Genomic DNA, 19,457 nt, shown 5'->3' with positions numbered 1-19,457 from the left:
GCCGGGGGGGGGGGGGGGCGGTCTCTGGGCGGGACGGGCCTCCGGGCTGGCCCGTCAGTCCATGCCTCGGTGCAGCTTCAGGTGCCGGGAGAGGTTGCTGAGCGTGATGAAGCCCTTGCCGCAGATGTGGCAGGGGAAGGGCCGCTCGGGGCCGTGCAGCAGCCGGTGGCGCTTGAGGTAGCACTCGTGGCGGAAGAACTTGCCGCACTCCAGGCAGGGGAACGGCTTCTCCCCGGTGTGCACCAGGACGTGCCGCTCCAGGTCGCGCGGGGAGCGGAACAGCTTCTCACACTCGGAGCAGCCGAAAATCTTCTTGGTGCTGCGGCCCGCGCTGGGCGCGGGCTCCCCGGGCTCCCCAGGCGCCGCAGGGCCCTCGGCCGCCTCCGCCTCCGTGCCCCCGCCGCCCTCCCCATGGCTCACCCGCCGGTGCTCCTCCAGCGCGGCCAGCCCCGCGTACAGCTCCCCGCAGTGCCCGCAGCCGTAGGTTGCGGGGCCCGCGTGTGCCTCCAGGTGCCCGGCCAGGGCGGCAGCCGCGGCGAAGAAGGTCCCGCAGTCGCACTGGTACAGGGTGTCCTCCAGGGGCTCGGTGGGGACCTCAGCGACACCCTCTGGAAGCAGGGCGCCCAGCTCGGCCAGACCGCCGCCGCCACCAGGCGGGCCAAGGAGCAGGGCGCCCCCCCAGGCAGAGGGGGCCGAGCCCTCCGGCCCAGCGCCCTCGCCGCCAACGCCCACCTCCAGCCCCAAGCCCTCGCCTCCAACCTCCAGCCCCGCGCCCCAGACGTGCCCGGGCGGTGGCGCGGCGCCCTGCAGGTCATGCGTGAGCTTGTGCCGCTCCAGCAGCGCGGGCGCGTTGAAGTCACGCTCGCAGCGCGGGCACTTGAAGGGCTTCACGTCGGTGTGCGCTGCCCAGTGCGCCGCCAGCTCGCGCCCGTGGTCGAAGCGCCGGGCACAGGCGCCACAGGCGAACGGGGGCAGTGATGCCGCGGCCGCGGCCGCCGCCTCCGCCAGGCCCCAGCTGGCCGGGCCCGGGGCCTCCGCGCCGTCTCCTCCTCCTCCTCCTCCGCCTCCGCCGCTGCTGCTGCTGCTGCCGCCGCCACCACCGCCGCCACCAGCTCCTGCGCTTCCTGCGCCCCCGCACACTGAGCAGGGCCCAGCGTTGCAGCAGACAGCGCAAGGGGCGCCCAGGGCCGGCAGGCCAGGGTTGGTCTGCAGCGGGGCGCGCAGCGGGGCCGGGAGCGCACCGCGGTGCTGGCGCTTCAGGTGGCGGCCCAGGCTGGAGCGCGAGGAGAAGCGCAGCTCGCAGACCAGGCAGCAGTAGGGCTTCTCTCCGGTGTGGACGACCTGTGGCCCAAGCAAGGGCACGATCAGGCCCGGGGAGGAGCGCCCTGCCCCAGCCCTGCCAGGCCCCGGCCTGGACCCGCTGGCACGGCCTCATCCCCCAACTGGGGCCTGTTCCCAGGGGGTCCCCGGAGCCCTGGAGCTGCGCCGCCTGGCTAAGCCTTACTCCTTTTCAACTCCCTGACAGAGAAACTTAGGTCTGGGGGCTCTGTGCGCTGGCAATCTGTGGTTCAAATCCCAGAACTCAAGGAAGCGCCCTTCTAGCTCCTGGACTCAGCCTTTTCCTCCATCTCGTTTTTGTTTTGTTTTTCAGGTCCTGGAAACCTAGGGCCCAGGACCTGGGTGTTGTTCCTGACCTTTTTGTTTGTCTTTCTCAAGGATAGTGTACCACTTGGGCCACAGCATCACTTATGGCTTTTTTGAGTAGTTTATTCGAGTCTCATGGAGTTTCCTGCCTGGGGTGGCTTTGAACTGCAATCCTCAGATCTTAGTCTTCTGAGCAGCTACGATTCCAGGTGTGTGAACCACTGATGCCCGGCTTCTTTTGGCTCTTTGGCAGTACTGGGGTTTGTACTCAAGGCCTGCCCTTTTGCTAGGCAGGTGGTCTACTACTTGCGTCACTCCAGCTCTTTTTAGTGCTTTTTTTTTTTGTCAGTCCTGGGGCCTGAACTCAGGGCCTGGGCACTGTCCCTGAGCTTCATTTGCTCAAGGCTAGCACTCTATCACTTGAGCCACAACACCACTTCTGGCTTTTTCTCTGTGGTACTGAAGAATCGAACCCAGGGCTTCATGCATGCAAGGCAAGCCCTCTACCACTGAGTCACCTTCCCAGCCCCCAGTGCTGGTTATTGCTGAGGCCAGGTCTCTCCTCATACTCAGGCCTGGGCTGGTATGCTCCTTCATGTGCCTCCTCTACAGTTAACAGGCACACCCACTAGTGGAGATGGAGAGCCACATACTTATTTTACTCTGGCAGTCCTAGAACGGTTTTTCCTTGATTTCTGCCTCCGGAGTAGGTGGTATTACACGCTGAAGACAGACCACTCTCAGTGCTGCTTGGTGCTCTCTGCCAACAGGGATGTCTCCCATCAATGAGGGGACACATTAATCTCCTTCCCACCTCAGGACCTTGGCACTTCTTCTTTCTGCTTGCATTGGTTTTCCTACATGGACTCCTTCTTTGTCCACCTGTCACCCTTCCCTGATCTTCCTTCCCAAAGGTCAACAGTGACCTACAACTCTTCCTGCTATCCTTCTACTCACTGATGTCAAATGCTAAGGGAACTTCCTGTTTGCAGAACTGCTTCATCCCATCCCAAGGAACACAGGTTCCCTGGGCAGAACACACTCAGCCCAGGAAGGCATCAGCTGCTTAGATGACAGGAGGCACGCTTCAGCTGGCAAAGGTACTAAGCTCATTCATCTGGATTGAGGTGGTGAAAGGGAAGTGTCCCTCCATCCGGGCCACGGGCAGAAGGCAAAGAGTTTGCCAAGGGAGCAGGCAGGTGAGTGTGGTGGAGCCCCAGGGCGGGGCCACATCCAGCCCGAGAAACTCACCTGATGATGCAGCAGGCCGGTGGAGTCCCTGAAGCCCTTGGGGCAGGCGGAGCAGCGGTAGGGGCGCTCCCCAGTGTGCGAGCGCAGGTGGTTGGCCAGGTTGAAGCTGTGCTTGAAGCCCTTACCGCAGCGTGGACACGCGTGGGGCTTGAGCGCCGTGTGGCGGGCGAAGTGGCGCCGCAGGTCTGAACGGTAGCGGAAGCTTTTGCCGCACTCGCTGCAGTGAAATGGGACCCGGGGGGTGGCGGCCGGGGGCGCTGGCGCCTGAGCCGCCACAGGGACCGGGGCTTGGGGTGCGGGCGGCGGGGCGTCGTCCATGGTGGCAGGGGTATCAGTGGCGGTGGTGGGCGTGCTTTCTGGGGTAGGGAGACACAGGAGAGGGTGAGGGGAGGGTGCCTGGGCTCACCAGCCTGGCCCTACCCCACCCGGTGTTCAGGAGCCCCACCCTCATGTCACCAGCCTTCCCCATTCATAAAGTCCCAAGCTCACTACAGACCCTCCCAGGCCCCGCCCACACAGCTAGGACCGCCCCTTCCTAGGATCCCCGCCCCCTCCCTCTTACTTAACCCCAGTGTTCCCTTCAGGCCTCTTTCCCCTCTACCCAAAATGCTGGGAGGACAAAGATCTGGGGCGCAGCACACTTGGAGGCCAGCACTGCAACCACAGAGCACACGGATGACAATTGTTTTCTCTGAGAGAAAAGGCTGAAGTGCCGGTAACCACCTCCAGAAGGTGGGCGCCCTGCGCTCCAGGGCTTACCTGAGCCGCCGCCGGGGCGGCCGAGCCAGATCACCACCCTCCCCTTCCCCTTTAATCCACTGTTCTGGCCAAGCACCTGGACTTCCACCAGCTCCGCACATGGCCCCTAGGGCCGGTTTCCAATCCCCACACTACCTTTCCCATCTTCCCCATGTCTGTCTCCAGGCTACTCCAGTCATATCCTTCGCCCTATCCCGGCCACTACTGAACCCTCTCCGCACTCTCCCACTTTCACTGCAAAGGACTTACAGTGGCACCAAACCCCGCCAAATTCCACCCCTCCATCCGGGACCCCTTCCTAAGCAGGCTCATAAGCTCCACCCCTTCGACTCCAGGCTCCTCCCACCTCCCTCTCGTTTGCTGAGGCTCCAATGGAGGAAAGATGGAAGTGCATCTCAACCTAGGACCTTCCCCCGATTCAGCATCGAGCCCCGCCCCCTCACAAGCCCCACCCCTTGAATATACCGCTCTATTAATACCCACAGTTCCCCGCCCTCCGCAAAGCCCCGCCCACTGTTCTTCATGATCGTGGCCCCGCCCCAGTCACCAGAAGCCCCGCCCCCCACTCCCCGTGGAAAATGCCCCCCCCCAGGCTGCTCATCGTACCCAGACCCAGAAAACGGGCCCTCCCGTCCCTCCCCGTCGCCCTGAAACGTGCTGCCCCGGTTGCCGGGGCACGGGCAGGTCCGGCGGCGCAGGCCGGGCAAGTCCACCTCGAATGCGCGGGGCGGAGGTCCAGGAGACCCGGCATGACCCCGAGAAGCCAGGGAAGCCAGTCAGCTTTCCTCTTTAATTACTTACACCTCCCTCTGGGCGCCGACATTTTGGGCAGCGGGGGCAGCGTCACTTCCACCCGCGGGGCCCCTCGACTTCCGCCTCCTTCCCCCCGCTCCCCACCCCGCCTTCTCCCGCCCTCTCGGCGCCCTCTTTCCCCCCCCACACCCCGCCCTTCTCCCTCTTCCCTTTCCTTTCCCAGAAGGCAGCCTGGCGCCACCATGGGTGAGGGCACGGGGCGGCGCGGGGCGGGGCAAGGGACGGCGGGGCTCTGCCGACGCCCACGCCCGGGGGTGTGAGTGGAAGAGGTGACTTCTCGCCCCGGCTTTGCCTCCTCTGGTGCCTCCTTGTTCAATCGCGTTAAGGAAAAAGCAGAGAAACCGAGTGCTGCAAGTGCAAGAGGGGTAGAAAGAGCAGGCACCATCTTACCACTTGGCCTCCTTGGGCTCTGAAGGCGCCAGGCGCCATGTTAACTACGGGCACTAAGCAGACATTTCCCGCTTCTCAGCTATTCGGTCCCTGTCCTTGATTGGGTCCCCGGCCGGGGCTTTGTGGGAAGAAAGTCACCTCCACGAGGTGGGGGACGTGGATGGCCACATCCCGCGGAGGCGCGCAGGCGCGGCGGCCCCCGGGCGGGCCCGGCGCTTAGGACCCAGGGAGTCCCCTTTGTTCCCCGCGGGCGCGCTCCCAGGGCGGGCCTTGCCCGCGCGACCCCGCCCCGCCCCGCCCCGCCGCCGCCGGGGGCACGGCCCCGCTCTCCCGCCCCTTCCCACTGGACCGGCCCCGTCGCCCCTCGCGCGCGCGCGTGCGCGCACGCGCGTACGCACACACAAAAGCGAGCCCAGGCGGCATGCAAATGAGGTACCCAGAGGCCAGGGGCCCGGGAGGGGCGGGGGAGGGGGCAGCCCGCGGCGGCGCGCGCTCAGGCGCGCCCCCCGCACCTGCTTCCCGTGCGCGCTCCCGCGCAGCCGGCCGGGCTCGCGCGCTCAGACCCCCTCCTGGCAGCCCCAGCAGCCCGCGGTCCCCGCGCTGCTTATTGGCCGCCGCCCCCGCAGGGCCCGCCCCTCGTGCGGGCTCCGCCAAGCCAGGCCGACGAGCGCGTGCGCGGCGAGATCGAGCGTGGGGGGAGGGTCGAGGGGACAGTCTCCCCCTTCCGCGGGGCTGCGGAGACCCGCTTATGGTCCAGGCCATGCTGAGGTCCGAGCCTCTGTATCCTGAAAGGTTGCCCCTCCGGGGACCTGAGGCCATGTGTTTATTAAAAGGGGATGCAGAGGCTCCGAGCACAGCTCGGCGGCGGATAGCTGGCCAACCTGGCCCGTGTGAGACCCTGGGTTAGACCCGTAGCACACACGCGGACACGCGCATGTGCACACGCACAAGCGCGTTGCTGGGCATCTGCAGCTCCTGGTGCTAGTCGCCCCCGTCCTCCTCCTCCGGTGCCACTCATCCTTCCCACAAGTGCAAGTCCCCTTTCCTGAGGACCATGCAGTGGACTAGGCTTTTTTTTTTTTTTGTCAGTCGTGGGTCTTGACCTCTGGGCCTGGGCGCTGTCCCTCAGCTCTTCAGCTCAAGGCGAGCGCTCTACCACTTGAGCCACAGCGCCACTTCTGTTTTTTTTGGTGGTTTATTGGAGATAAGAGTCTCAGGGATGGTCTGAGAAGGTGGCTCAGTGGTAGAGTGCTTGCTTTGCATGCATGAAGCCCTGGGTTCAATTCCTCAGCACAACATAAGCAGAAAAAGCCGGAAGTGGGACTGAGGCTCAAGTGGTAGAGTGCTAGCCTTGAAGAACTGAGGGACAGCACCCAGGCCCAGAGTTCAGGCCCCACAAGCAGGAAAAAAAAAAAAAAAAAGGGTCTCACGGAGGGGCTGGGAAGGTGGCTCAGTGGTAGAGTGCTTGCCTTGCATGCATGAGGCCCTGGATTCGATTTCTCAGCACCACGTAAGCAGAAGAAGCCGGAAGTGGGGCTGGAGGCTCAACTCTGGCCCAGGCCCAGAGTTCAGGCCTCATGACCGACCAAAGCCCTGGCTGGCTTTGAACCTCAATTCTCAGATCTCAGCCTCCTGAGTAGCTGGGGTAACAGATGGGCGTCCCCAGCGCCTGGCTCAGGGCCTTTTTTCTCTTAAACCTCATGTTCATTCCATTCTGTGTCTACAACATGCTAGCAAAATTCACTGTGCAGAGGAGGAAAGTGGCTCCGGCATTTTCGGAATCATTGTTGGCATACCTCGGACTGAGAGACCTCAAGGTGTCCCCTGGCTCCACCTGAACTATTGGGGTTTAAGTCTTGGCCCTGCCTTTTAACTGGCGGAGGGAACTTGGGAAGCCTTGTGCTTTTCCAGGCCTCAGTTTCCCCTTTTGCAAAAAGGGTAAAGTGGGCTCTCAGGGTGACCAGGCTCCTCTGGGTGCAGTTGTCCCCAGGGCATGTCTGGGTGAGTCCATTCTGCAGAAGACTGGCCTCCGAGAGGGAGTCGCCAACGCAGCACTTGAGCGGAGGAAACCCCTGTTTCCTCCTCTGCCAATCGCTTGGACCACTGCCCTGCCTGCTGGTTCCCACCCCATTCTCCATGTCTGCCATTTCGGCGTCGCGGTTCCACGGAGGCGGTTTGAGGCCCGCACCGTCGGATCTCGAGCAGGGCTCCTAGCGGCGCCATTTACCAGTTGGTGGGAAGCCGTCTCGCCGTTTCCCCCCCGGAAGGCGAGGCTGTACTTGTGCGTCTGGGTGAATGGCACCCCTCCCCTGGGCAGGGGGACGGGTGAGCCAGGGAACCCCGCACTGACGCCGCCCCTCTCTCCTCCTAGACGGCTCCGGTGGTGCTTAGACCCAAGTTCCCCACCGCTCCATGGACACCCCCAGCCCAGACCCGCTGCCTTCGCCTCTGCCGGGGGAGGACGAGAGACCTTTGGCCGGACTCCCGCAGGTGCCCAAGGGCCACTGCCGCCGCCGCCCTCCGGGCCGAGCCACCTCATCCGGGCTCAGGGCCTCGCGCCCTCGGAAGCGGGGCCGGCCCCCCAAGTCCGGACCGGAACCCACGCAGGAGCAGGGGCCGCCAGGGCCCGGGAACGGTGGCGGCCTCCTGCTGATCGATGACCAGGGTGTGCCTTACACGGTGTCTGCGGGGGACACGGCGGGCGTGCCGGCCGGCTCCGGGCCCAGCCGAGCCCCGCACTTCTGCCCGGTGTGCCTGCGGGCCTTCCCCTACCTCTCCGACCTGGAGCGCCACAGCATCTCGCACTCGGAGTTGAAGCCCCACGAGTGCAAAGACTGCGGCAAGGCCTTCAAGCGGTCAAGCCACCTGCGGCGGCACAGCAACATCCACGCGGGCCTACGGCCCTTCCGCTGCGCGCTGTGCCCGGGCCGCTTCCGTGAGGCCGGGGAGCTGGCACATCACCAGCGCGTGCACTCCGGGGAGCGCCCATACCAGTGCCCGCTGTGCCACCTGCGCTTCACGGAGGCTAACACGCTCCGCCGCCATTACAAACGCAAACACCCCGAACTGGCGGGAGTGCCCGTGCGCCTGTGCCCGCCGGACCCCACACCCGCGCTGCCCTGGGGCGAGGAGGGCGTCCCCATAGCAGCCGACGCCAGCCTGCCGGGCGAAGGCCCTAAGGCCGAGCACCCCGCCTGGCCTGCACCCCCAGGACGGCTTGCTGGTGCTGGCCAGGGCGCGGAGGCCCGCACACCCCAGTCTGGGGCGGGGCCTGCTCTTCAGGGACACGTGGCCTTCGGCTGGGCCTCTCCTGCAGACTGCCAGGCTCTCTGAGGCTGGAGCTGTGGAAATAAACCCCTGCCTACTGGCCGCCCAAGTGTGTTCTGTAATGCCTTTCCCCCCTCCGGTGTTCTCAGACCCTCAATGCCCTGAAAGGAGTGTGTGGGACCCGACAGAATGGCCTAGAAAAAGCCTTAGCCTGTTTTCCTTCTCCATCAGACCCAAAATATTGCCCTGAGCCAGTGGCTCAGGCCTGTCATCCAACTACTCAGGAGGCGGAGATCTGAGGATTGTAGTTCAAAGCCAGCCTGGGCAGGAAAGTCCATAAGACTCTTATTTCCAATGAGCACCAGAAAACCAGAAGTGGCGCTGTGTTTCAAGTGGTAGAGCACTCGCCTTGAGTTGAAGAGCTGAGGGACATCGCCCAGCCCACACTTCAAGCCCCATGACCGACAAAAACAAACAGGCCCCAAATAGTCCCTGTTCACAGTCAAAACCACTGGGTTTTCCTTGCCAGTATGTGGCTGGCCATGGATCTACCCCTCCGCCTTGGCTACACACACAGATTCAGCTCCAAGTGTGATGCAGAGTTTCTAGGAAGGAAAGACTGAGTTAAAGAATGACAGTGTAACTCTTTGTCAGTCGTGGGGCTTAAACTCTGGGCCTGGGCACTGTCCCTGAGCTTTCACTCAAGGCTGGCGCTCTACCACTTGAGCCACAGCACCACTTCCTGCTTTTCCTGCTTATGTGGTGCTGAGGAATTAAACCCAGGGCCTCGTGCATGCAAGGCAAGCACTGTACCACTGAGCCACCTTCCCTGTGTAATTTAGTTTTTTTGGGGGGAGGGTTCGTTGTGGGTCTTGAACTCTGGGCCTGGGCGCTGTCCCTCAGCTCTTCAGCTCAAGGTGAGTGCTCTACCACTTGAGCCACAGCACCACTTCCAGTTTTCTGGTGGTTCATTGGAAATAAGAGTCTTATGATCTTTCCTGCCCTGGCTGGCCTTGAACCTCGATCCTCAGAACTCAGCCTCCTGAGTAGCTAGGATGATAGGCGTGAGCCACTGGCACGTGGCTAGTAGCAGAATATTTGTCTTGAGTGCTTAAGGTCCTGGGTTCATACCCAGGACTAAACATTAAGAAAGCCCAGTGGAAGGTGAGTCAGACCCGAGGGCTGACAATGTCAGGAGGATTTAAGAGATCGGATGGGCAAGGGCCAGGATGAGGTGTAAGCCTCCCTGAGTAGCAGGGTGAGAACCAGAGAGAGGCCTAGAAAGGAGATGGGTGAAGATAGAGCAGGATTAACTAGGTCTGTGATCAACTGATAGGGAAGGAAAGGCCCCGCACGTGGGGGCAGAGCTTGGGGAGATGCTCCTGAAATTCTGGGTTGGGGTGTAAGGTGCTGAGCGGGCCCAGGCGGTGGGCAGGTTGGGCAGGACGGGCAGGCAGCCTCAGAGAGGTGGGGAGGTTTCGCAGGGGCTCTGCGGAGGACAACTGCTTGGGTGGAGTTGGGTTAAAGAGCTATGAGAGGGGTGGCAGACGTGTGTTGAAGCTGTGGTTCTGAACTTCCTAATGTCCTGATGCGCCTTCAAAGAACAACCCCGCAGCGTTTCTACTGTGTGGGTCTGGTACTCAACGCTGCCCGATGCTGCAGGTGGAGAACCAGGAACGCGAAGCAAGGCAATAAGGAGAGCCTCAGCTTGCCCCGGGTAGGGGCGAGCTTAACTCAGGAGGGGCGTGGCCCGAGCTCAGCAGCGCTGGGCGGGGCTTCCTGGAGGGGCGTGGTCTTCTCTGAGGAAGAGGCTTGGAGAGAACCTTCACGGAGGTGGAGCAACAAAGCAGGTTTGCTGTGGGGGCGGAGGCTTGGCGAACACACCCGGGGAGAATGGGCGTGGTCAACACGCAGGGGGCAGGGCTCCGGCTTGAGACTCGAGCCCCAGGGTGCGCCTTGACCGGATGTCCGGAGCGAGGGGGCGGCGCCCTAAGAAGCGGGCACGTACGAAGCGCTGACGCCCGGGATGGGCTCGCCACCGGAAGCGGCATAGGGTTTCTCTGTCCGCCTCCGTCCGCCGGGTGGCGCGCAAGCGCACTTCCCATCGCCTCCGCCGCCGCTGCCGCCGCCGCCGCCGCCGCCGCCTTCTGCCATAGTCCACGCCGGCGCCCCGGGAACCGGCGCGACTTCCGCTTCCGGGCGGTGGCACGGGGCTGCTGGGGGAGGGGGCGGGGGCGGCACTTCCGGTCGGGCCCTCGGGTCTCCCCGGAGCGGCGGCTCCTCCTCGGCCTCCTCGGCCTCCTGCCGGCGGAGACCCCGGCGCCGGTGAGTGACGGGGCTCGCGGCGCGGGCGCGGCGGGGGCGGAGGGCCCCTCCCTGGTCGTTAGCGGTCCCCAGGATGCCCCCCCCACCTCAGAACGCCAGTGCCTCTGCGCGGGCCCTGGCTCGGGGACCCCGTCACTGCCCCCCCCCCCGACCTCGCTTTCCCACGCTCGCCGCGCGGGAGGTCGTCGCGAAGCCCTTTCCTTGGTGACGAGTCAGGCCGGCAGGCAGCTCTAGGCACCCACCCTGCGCCTGGCCGCGGCCCCCCCGGGTGCCACCGGCCGCCCCTCCGCGCAGGGCGGCTACTTGAGCGCCCTGGCTGGCATCCCCTATAGGATTGCCGCCTCGGCCTGTCGCCTTTGTGGCCCGCAACAGCCGCCCCGCCGTCCTACCGCGCAGCTCCTGCAGCACCCCGGGCTGGGGTGAAAACGCCTTGCGTTCCTTGCAGTGCCAGGCGGACCTTCTTTCTCTGTTGTTTTCCCCTCCAGCCCTCTCAGTGATTCCCCTTTTGCCAACAGCTTTGGGGCTCACGCATGTCATCCCAGCTACTCAAGATGCTGAGATCTGAGGATCGCAGTTCGAAGCCAGCCCGGACAGGGAAGTCTGTGAGACTGTATCTTCAGTTAGCCAACAAAAAGTCAGAAGTAATGGTTAGGCTCAAGTGGTAGGACTCCAGGCTTGAGCAAAAAAAGCTAAGCAAGAGCCGTAGGCCCTGAGTTCAAGTCCCCAGTTCCTGCACAAGGAAAAAAAAAAATACCCCTTACAAACACACCCCTTGGTAGAACAGCGCCCTCTAGAGCTCTGTCTTAATGCTCTCATCCATCCTTTTCCTCTGCCTGCTTAGTCCAGGCTCTCAAGGACTAATGCCTCACCTTCCACGGACCTACATCCTGGCCCCTCTGCTCTCAGAATTCCTGTCCCCCAGCAGTGTGGTGGGGAAAGAGCCCCCATCAGAGTGACCTTCTGGTCTTCGCAGCTCTTATCTTGCTCTGTAGCTGCTCTCCTGATTTCCTTCTGGACTTCCTGGAGAAGACTGCACCATCTACACTTTTTCCTATAAGCATTTTTCTTTTTATCGGTTGTGGGGTTTGAATTCAGGGCCGGGGTACTGTCCCAGAGCCCTTTTGCTCAAAGTTAGCACTCTACCACTTGAAGCCACAGTTCCACTTCTGGTTTTCTGATGGTTAATTGGAGATGAGTCTCATGGACTTTCCTGCCTCTGCTGGTTTTGAACTGTAATCCTCAGATCTCAGCCTCCTGAGTAGCTAGGATTGTAGGTGTGAGCTACCAGCACCCAGCAGCTTTTCTTCTTCCTGGAACACATATTCACTGTTCTAGGTCCAAAGCTTTATATCTGTGAAGGAGAGAGCTTCATCTTCCACCTTTGGGGACTGCAGTCTAGTTGAGGCAGATCAAAAACAGGTACACAGTATGTTGTTATTTGGTGGGTTTTCTGAGCAGGCTGGAGATAGGTCATGCAAAGATCCCGTGGACACAGCAAAGGTTCTGGGATGATGGTGGCCAGGATGAGGAGAGACAGACCCATGAGGATGGAACAGAAGAACCAAGACTTGATCCCAAAGAGCCTTGGAACAAATGATGTGCCCTTGATGGTCTCTAGCAAACCCAGAGTCTTCTTTCATTCACATGTTCTGCAGCTGTTTAGTGAGCACGTCACACAGGAGATGTCACAGAAAAACAGGGAAACTTCTCTTTGTCAATGCTGCACAGCTCAATAGGGCAGAGCAGGGAAAAATCAAACCACTGAGTATGAAGGAAAACACAGGTGTGGGCCTGGATGTCAGGAAGGCCTGACCTTTCTGGATTCCTATCTTTGGTCATTTTACTATAAGGCACTGAGCAAAAAGATCTTGATATAAATTCCCTTCTGGACAGCTGCGGCCCTCCTGGGGCTTGCTTGCCTTCCCCAGGGGAGCCAAGATGAGTAAGGGACTCCTGTCGTTTAGCAAACTATACTTTTTTTAGCCTTATTAATTTATTAACAGGTATTTAACAAAGATGCCCTGCCCTAGGTTCTGAGGACAGAGCAGTGAAGGAAACTTAAAAATGTAGCTTCTGCCAGGTGCTGGGCGTTTATGCCTGCAATCCTAGCTACGTGGGTAGCTAAGGTCTGAGGATTTTGGTTTGAAACCAGCCCAGGAAGGAAAGTCTGAGACTTATCTTCAGTCTGAGATTTTACTTCAGCAAAATGCAGAAGTAGAACTTTGGCTTCAATGGTAAGAGTGTTAGCCTTGAGTAAAAAAGCACAGGCCCTGAGTTCAAGCCCCAGTATTGGGGTCTATGTGCATGGTGTCTCTCTCTCTCGCTCGCTCGCTCGCTCTCTCTCTCTCTCTCACACACACACACGTAACCTGTAAAGAGGGGGCCAGCAAAATGAGTAGGAAGTTGAAGTAGCATATGTGGGACAAGAGATGAGAGTGGGTGGTAAGGAGAGAATGGAGCAGGTTGAGGGGTGGAGCTGGGGCTGAGGCCGTGGTCCCTGAGAACCGCACTGAAGTAGAGCAGAGGAAGGAGGAGAGGGTGGGAGAGCAGGTGGAACAGGGGAGTCACACCATCCCAGGCAGGCCGAGTAAGCCCTGAGGGAGGAAGGGGGCAACCACGGCCAGTGGAAGGAGCCCCAGGGTCAGTGATGGTTGTGAAGGTCATCATAAAGACTTGGGGTTTTTCTCTGACTGCAGGGGCTGGAACTAAGGGACAGTGGTTTTGACCTTAGTCTTATCTTTAGGTGTGAATTGCAGTACTTCTGAAGGTGAAGGAGATTAACTACATAAGATACTGACGGGGTGCTTGTTAAAGAATCAAGAGGAATTGTTGAGGAATTGCTTGTCCTGGCATTGAATCAAACAAATTTGGGAGTGAGGTGATAGGGAGGCATTGTCCAGGATATTATGGGCTTGTCTTCAACATGGAAGGTGAAGTGCTGGCAGACAGCATCTTGTAGGGAACCACTTTGTCTTTGTGGGCCTGGCCTGGGCATTGTTTAGCACTGCGACTCTGGGAAAAGAATGCTCTCTCTGGCCTAGTCTCTCTTGCTGTTTGTTTTTGTCAGTCATGAGACTTGAACTCTGGATTCTTCAGCTAAAGGCTAGACTCTACCACTTGTGCCACAGTACCACTTCCAGTTTTCTGGTGGTTAATTAAAGAGTCTCATGGACTTTACTGCCAGGGCTGGCTTTGAATTGTGATCCTCAGATCTCAGCCTCCGGAGTAGCTAGGATGACAGGCATGAGCCACCGGTGCCTGGCTTCTCAACAATTGTGAACATCTCTCAGGTGGTTGGGAGGAGGACATGGGGGAATTTTGAGGATCTCTGAGGTGGTTGGGAGGGGGTTCTGGAGGAAGACCTGGCCATTAGGATGCTCTGCTCAGAGTTCATTGCTGCTGTCACATAATTGTTTCTAGCAGACCAGGACTTGATGATGCGGCCTGTTGCATGCTTTCCCTTTGCTGTGCCCATGAACCTGGATGAGTGCTGCGGCCCCCCCCCCAATTTCCCCACTTAGATAATGGGACCGAGAATGGCCTGGGAATGCTGTGAGACCCAGGTGAGAGAGCCTCTCAACACAGCCTGAGATCAGCTGAGTCACTGGACCTCTGCAGAAAGCCCTCCAGGCCACGTCTTCCTGCAGAAGGCATGAGTTTAGCCTTAATTCCAGTGAACTTTGCCATAAGCCTAATTAATTCTGTTGCCTTCAGCATCTTCCCACTGTGTCATCCTCCTAACGCCACTGTCCCAGAATTCCTTCTGTGGGAGACACCCTCTATCAGCTCTGGAGAATTTTCCCCAGGGAGTTCTCATCAGCTTCATCTCATCCATTTACTCGTCATCACAATAGTTTACCACTATGAATTTCCCTCCCGAGTACAGCTTTAGCTACACTTATTTTTTTCTTCAGGGCTGAGGACTGAACTGAATCTTATACTTGCCTAGCAAGTGCTACTCTACTAATCTAAGTTTAAAAAAAACACCAAGCTGGAGCTGGGAAGGTGGCTCAGTGGTAGAGCGCTAGCCTTGAGCTGAAGAGCTGAGGGACAGCGCCCAGGCCCAGAGTTCAGGCCCTACAACCGGACCCAAAAACAAAAAACCCCACCAAGCTGTATGTGGTGTAGGTATGTTGTTTTTATTTTCACTTAAAAAAAAAATCTTGTAATTTTTTCATGGACTCATTGGGTGTTTAAGGTTTAATTTCACATTTCAGCAGGCTTCTGAAGTCTGCAGAGACCAATTCTATTCAGGGACACTTCCTCTATTCCCTATTATACCAGGTCTCTATGCAACCAGAGACCCCCAAATAGGTTCTACCTTAGTGGAACCTTGGTTTCATAGCAGTCCCATTTTTTTGGGGGTCGGTCGTGGGTCTTATACTCTGGGCCTGGGTGCTGTCTTTCAGCTCTTCAGCTCAAGGCAAGTGCTCTACCACTTGAGCCACAGCGCCATTTCCATTTTCTGGTGGTTTACTGGAGACGAGTTTCACGGACTTTCCTTCCCAGGCTGGCTTTGAACTGCAATCCTCAGATTTCAGCCACCTGAGTAGCTAGGATTACAGGTGTGAGACACCAGTGCCTGGTCCATCATGTCTTCAGGGTACAGTCCCTGGATAAACACTCCAGTAGAGGTTAAGCATGGAGATGGGATTGTATCCTGATTGGTCAACCAGTGGCTGTATAACACTGTTGTCATATGACATTGAACACATCACAGCACAAGCCAGGTTCTTCATGGTCCAACAGAGAGAACAATGTTCTCATTTCAGAGCTGGGGTGGTTTAAAGGGCTGGGGTGGGCTCCAAGCATGGATGTGCATCCTTGCAGTCCCATCCCTCTCCCATTCTCCAGGCTTGTCCTGACTCCCTCATCCTGTCAGCAGGGACAGTAATACCTTGTGCACACTAAGTGCATACAGATGCCCAAATTAGCTGTCTGCAAAGCCTTCCAGGCAAGCATGGTGGTAGCTGTCTTTAATCCCACCTACTAGGCAGGTGAAAATGGAGAGAACCGAGACTCAAAGCCACGAAAAAGCGTGCTAAAGGGTTGAGTCCTCGAGGCACTCTGTGGTATGGGCATGCGCTGTGGCGTCTGTAGATGAGGAGGTAAGGCTGAGGCCTTGAGACGCCCGGGGTCACTGCTGGGCAGGAAAGGGGCCCGCTGATAGGCTGCTGTGCCGCTGCTGTCCTCATTTGCAGGCTGAGCCTGGGGTTTGGTGGGGAGCATTGAGAGAAAGGGGCTGTGGGTGGTGGGGAGAGGGAGCCGGAGGGGGTGTTGGCCAGGGAGGAGAGGATGCAGGCTGAGGAGGAAGGGGTCCAGGCCAGGGAGGCGGGGGTGCAGGCCAGGAGCAGCAGAGTTGGGGAGACCCTGGGCCTCGGGAGTGGAGGCGGAGTACTGGATGGGGAAGAAGGCAGGGAGCAGAGGCCAGCCTGGGCCAGGAGGGCCGAGGGCGTCGCCTGTCCTTGCCCCGCCCATGCCCCCGCCTCCTCCCCCCATCTCCCCGCACCCCAGGCATCCCAAGCCCCACCGTCCTCACCATGCTCTCCCCGCAGGTGAGATGGAGGCCAACCCCGCGGCGGGTGGCGGGCCCGGTGGGCTGGCGGGTGAGGACGGTGTCCACTTCCAGAGCTACCCCTTCGACTTCCTCGAGTTCCTCAACCACCAGCGCTTCGAGCCGCTGGAGCTGTACAGCGAGCACGGCAAGACGGCCGTGCTGCCCTGCGCCGGCGCCCCGGGCCCGCCGCCCGCGCCACCGCCGCCCGCGCCACCACCGCAATACGACTACGGGGGCCCGGCCGGCTTCAAGCCCAAGGCGGAGGCCGCCTCGTCCTCTGCCTCTTCCACCTCGTCCTCCTCGTCCTCCTCGTCGTCCTCGCAGGCCAAGAAGCCGGACCCGCCACCACCGCCGCCCGCCTTCGGGGCGCCACCGCCACCGCTCTTCGACGCCGCCTTCCCTGCCCCGCAGTGGGGTATTGTCGACCTCTCCGGGCACCAGCACCTGTTCGGGAGCCTGAAGCGGGGTGCGCCTGCGGCGGCAGCAGGGCCGGGTGGGGCCCCAGGGCTGGGCAGCCCCGCGGGGGCCCCGGGCCCGCTGCCCACCGCTGCCTCGCAGGCCCCAGCGGGCGCAGGCGCGGCCAGCGACCCCAAGGACGACAAGGGCTACTTCCGGCGGCTGAAGTACCTGATGGAGCGACGCTTCCCGTGCGGAGTGTGCCAGAAGTCCTTCAAGCAGTCATCGCACCTAGTGCAGCACATGCTGGTGCACTCGGGCGAGCGCCCCTATGAGTGCGGGGTCTGCGGCCGCACCTATAACCACGTGTCCAGTCTCATCCGCCACCGGCGCTGCCACAAGGACGCGCCGCCGGCGCCCGGGGCCCCACCGGGCCCGGCTTCCCAGGCCCCACCGCCGACCGCGCCCCCGGGCCCGCCGCCCCCAACCGGCCTGCCAGGGCCCGCTGCCACTGCTGCCGCCCCCCCGGCTGCCACCGACAGCCCCGCGGGCCTGGCTGCGCCGCTCCCGCCGCCCGGCACCGGCGGCGGCGAGGGCCCCTTCGCCTGCCCGCTGTGTTGGAAGGTGTTCAAGAAGCCCAGCCACCTGCACCAGCACCAGATCATCCACACCGGTGAGAAGCCCTTCTCCTGCTCTGCCTGCGGGAAGAGCTTCAACCGCCGCGAGAGCCTCAAGCGCCACGTGAAGACGCACTCCGCCGACCTGCTGCGCCTGCCCTGTGGCGTGTGTGGCAAGGCCTTCCGTGATGCGGCCTACCTGCTCAAGCACCAGGCAGCGCATGCGGCCGGCGCGCGGCCCGCCTTCCCCTGCGACCTGTGCGGGAAGTCCTACTCGGCACCGCAGAGCCTGCTGCGGCACAAGGCGGCCCATGCCGCACATGACAGCGGCGCCAAGGATGCGCCACCGCCACCGCCGCCGCCCGCGCCGCCCGCCACCTTCCCCCCGGGCCCCTACCTGCTGCCCCCTGACCCGCCCGCCAACGAAGGTGATAAGGCGGCCACGGCTGCGGCCGCCGCAGTAGTCTATGGCGCCGTGCCTGTGCCGCTGCTGGGCGCGCACCCGCTGCTGCTTGGTGGGGCCGGGCCCGGCAGCGCGGGCACGGGCGGCGCAGGCCCCGGTGGCCCCGGGAAGACCTTCTGCTGCGGCATCTGCGGGCGCGGCTTCGGCCGCCGCGAGACGCTGAAGCGCCACGAGCGAATCCATACCGGCGAAAAGCCGCACCAGTGCCCAGTGTGTGGGAAGCGCTTCCGCGAGTCGTTCCACCTGAGCAAGCACCATGTGGTGCACACGCGTGAGCGGCCCTACAAGTGCGAGCTGTGCGGCAAGGTCTTCGGCTACCCACAGAGTCTTACCCGCCACCGCCAGGTGCACCGCCTGCAGTTGCCCTGCGCCCTGGCCGGCGGCCCCGCGGCGCCTGGGGCCTGCGGGCCGGGAGCCGCTGCCGCCGGCGCCCCAGCCGAAGCGCTGACCTACGCGTGCTCAGACTGCGGCGAGCACTTCCCGGACCTGTTCCACGTGATGAGCCACAAGGAGGCGCACATGCCTGAGAAGCCCTACGGCTGCGATGCCTGTGGCAAAACCTTTGGCTTCATCGAGAACCTCATGTGGCACAAGCTGGTGCACCAGGCGGCCCCCGAGCGCCTGCTGGCGCCCGCGCCGGGCGGGCCCCAGGCTGCGGATGGCCCCGCCGCGGGCTCTGAAGCGGGCAGCGGGCTGGACCACGGGCTGGCCGGGGAGGTGGGTGCAGCGGTGGCAGCGCTGGCCGGCGCCCCCGGGACGGAGGACACGAGCGGGCCGGCGGCGGCTGGTGGGGCCGGTGGGGCGGGGCCAGAGCGCTTCAGCTGCGCCACGTGCGGGCAGAGCTTCAAGCACTTCCTGGGCCTGGTTACGCACAAGTACGTGCACCTGGTGCGCCGGACGCTGGGCTGCGGGCTGTGCGGGCAGAGCTTCGCCGGCGCCTATGACCTGCTCCTGCACCGCCGCAGCCACCGGCAGAAGCGCGGCTTCCGCTGCCCGGTGTGCGGGAAGCGCTTCTGGGAGGCGGCGCTGCTGATGCGCCACCAACGCTGCCACACAGAGCAGCGGCCCTACCGCTGCGGCGTGTGCGGCCGCGGCTTTCTGCGCTCGTGGTACCTGCGCCAGCACCGCGTGGTGCACACCGGCGAGCGCGCATTCAAGTGCGGCGTGTGCGCCAAGCGCTTCGCGCAGTCGTCCAGCCTGGCGGAGCACCGACGGTTGCACGCCGTGGCGCGTCCGCAGCGCTGCGGCGCCTGTGGGAAGACCTTCCGCTACCGCTCCAACTTGCTGGAGCACCAGCGGCTGCACCTGGGCGAGCGCGCCTACCGCTGCGAGCACTGCGGCAAGGGCTTTTTCTACCTGAGCTCTGTGCTGCGCCACCAGCGTGCGCACGAGCCACCAAGGCCTGAGCTACGCTGCCCCGCCTGCCTCAAGGCCTTCAAGGACCCTGGCTACTTCCGCAAGCACCTGGCGGCCCACCAGGGCGGCCGGCCATTCCGCTGCTCCTCCTGTGGGGAGGGCTTCGCCAACACCTACGGCCTGAAGAAGCACCGCCTGGTGCACAAGGCCGAGGGCCTCGGGGGGGCCGGGGCCGCTGCCCTGCCCGGGAAGGACCCCTGACCGCCGTCGAGCCCCTTCTCCCCCCCTACCCCCTCTGCGCGCAGCTGCGGATCACGCCAGCCCCTCCTCCCGCCACCCCTCTGAACTTGGGGCCCGGCCCCACGGCCCCGGACGTTTCTTGACTTTTTCGCGTCCCAGTGGACACGCGCATTCTGTCCCCAGCAGATCTGCTCCAGGTGAGTCTCGGCTACCCCCACCCCCCCAGTCCGGCTGGATGGAGCAAGTCACAGTTGGGAGGCCTGGGGTGGGGTCCGGGTGCTCTTGGATTGGGGTGGGGGGTGGGTGCCAGACGAGGCTTGTACAGAGCAGAGAACAATAAATGTTATTAACATGGCTGCTGAGGAGTATCGCGGCGACC

At 62.0% G+C, this 19,457-nt stretch overlaps 3 protein-coding genes across 5 annotated transcripts; 2 read left to right on the top strand and 1 right to left on the bottom strand.

The window, feature by feature from the left end:
- Fiz1 (FLT3 interacting zinc finger 1) lies at positions 1-5,066 on the bottom strand. Of its 2 annotated transcripts, none has more exons than XM_042683364.1 (3): positions 4,858-5,066; positions 2,896-3,251; positions 1-1,341 (listed from the first exon to the last, which is right to left on the bottom strand). In XM_042683364.1, exons 2-3 carry the CDS (start codon positions 3,211-3,213, stop codon positions 55-57), a joined length of 1,605 nt encoding a protein of 534 aa, XP_042539298.1. In that variant the 5' UTR covers positions 3,214-3,251; positions 4,858-5,066; the 3' UTR covers positions 1-54. The 2 variants fall into 2 exon arrangements, with proteins under 2 accessions (XP_042539298.1, XP_042539299.1); XM_042683365.1 differs by lacking the exon at positions 4,858-5,066 and adding an exon at positions 4,456-4,527.
- Positions 5,067-5,206: 140 nt separating this feature from the next.
- On the top strand, positions 5,207-8,190 carry Znf524 (zinc finger protein 524). Its single transcript, XM_042683201.1, has 2 exons — positions 5,207-5,289; positions 7,229-8,190. The coding sequence occupies exon 2, from the start codon at positions 7,270-7,272 to the stop codon at positions 8,188-8,190; it is 921 nt and encodes a 306-aa protein (XP_042539135.1). The 5' UTR covers positions 5,207-5,289; positions 7,229-7,269.
- Positions 8,191-9,949: 1,759 nt separating this feature from the next.
- On the top strand, positions 9,950-19,432 carry Znf865 (zinc finger protein 865). Of its 2 annotated transcripts, none has more exons than XM_042683356.1 (2): positions 9,950-9,974; positions 16,005-19,432. In XM_042683356.1, the coding sequence occupies exon 2, from the start codon at positions 16,010-16,012 to the stop codon at positions 19,097-19,099; it is 3,090 nt and encodes a 1,029-aa protein (XP_042539290.1). In that variant the 5' UTR covers positions 9,950-9,974; positions 16,005-16,009; the 3' UTR covers positions 19,100-19,432. The 2 variants fall into 2 exon arrangements, with proteins under 2 accessions (XP_042539290.1, XP_042539289.1); XM_042683355.1 differs by lacking the exon at positions 9,950-9,974 and adding an exon at positions 10,292-10,449.
- Positions 19,433-19,457: the final 25 nt, after the last annotated feature.

This window comes from Dipodomys spectabilis, unplaced genomic scaffold (genome assembly GCF_019054845.1).
Source record: "Dipodomys spectabilis isolate Male_0828 unplaced genomic scaffold, ASM1905484v1 ptg000080l, whole genome shotgun sequence".
NCBI classification, from domain to species: Eukaryota; Metazoa; Chordata; class Mammalia; order Rodentia; family Heteromyidae; genus Dipodomys; species Dipodomys spectabilis.
This window is presented reverse-complemented; position numbering and strand designations above follow the sequence as displayed.

Excerpts from the sequence above, each read along its gene's own strand:
- Fiz1 (XM_042683364.1), bottom strand. The coding sequence starts at position 3,213 with ATGGACGACGCCCCGCCGCCCGCACCCCAAGCCCCGGTCCCTGTGGCG. Across the intron at positions 1,342-2,895 it reads CCGGCCTGCTGCATCATCAG|GTCGTCCACACCGGAGAGAA; the intron begins GTGAGTTTCTCG and ends CTTGGGCCACAG.
- Znf524 (XM_042683201.1), top strand. The coding sequence starts at position 7,270 with ATGGACACCCCCAGCCCAGACCCGCTGCCTTCGCCTCTGCCGGGGGAG.
- Znf865 (XM_042683356.1), top strand. The coding sequence starts at position 16,010 with ATGGAGGCCAACCCCGCGGCGGGTGGCGGGCCCGGTGGGCTGGCGGGT.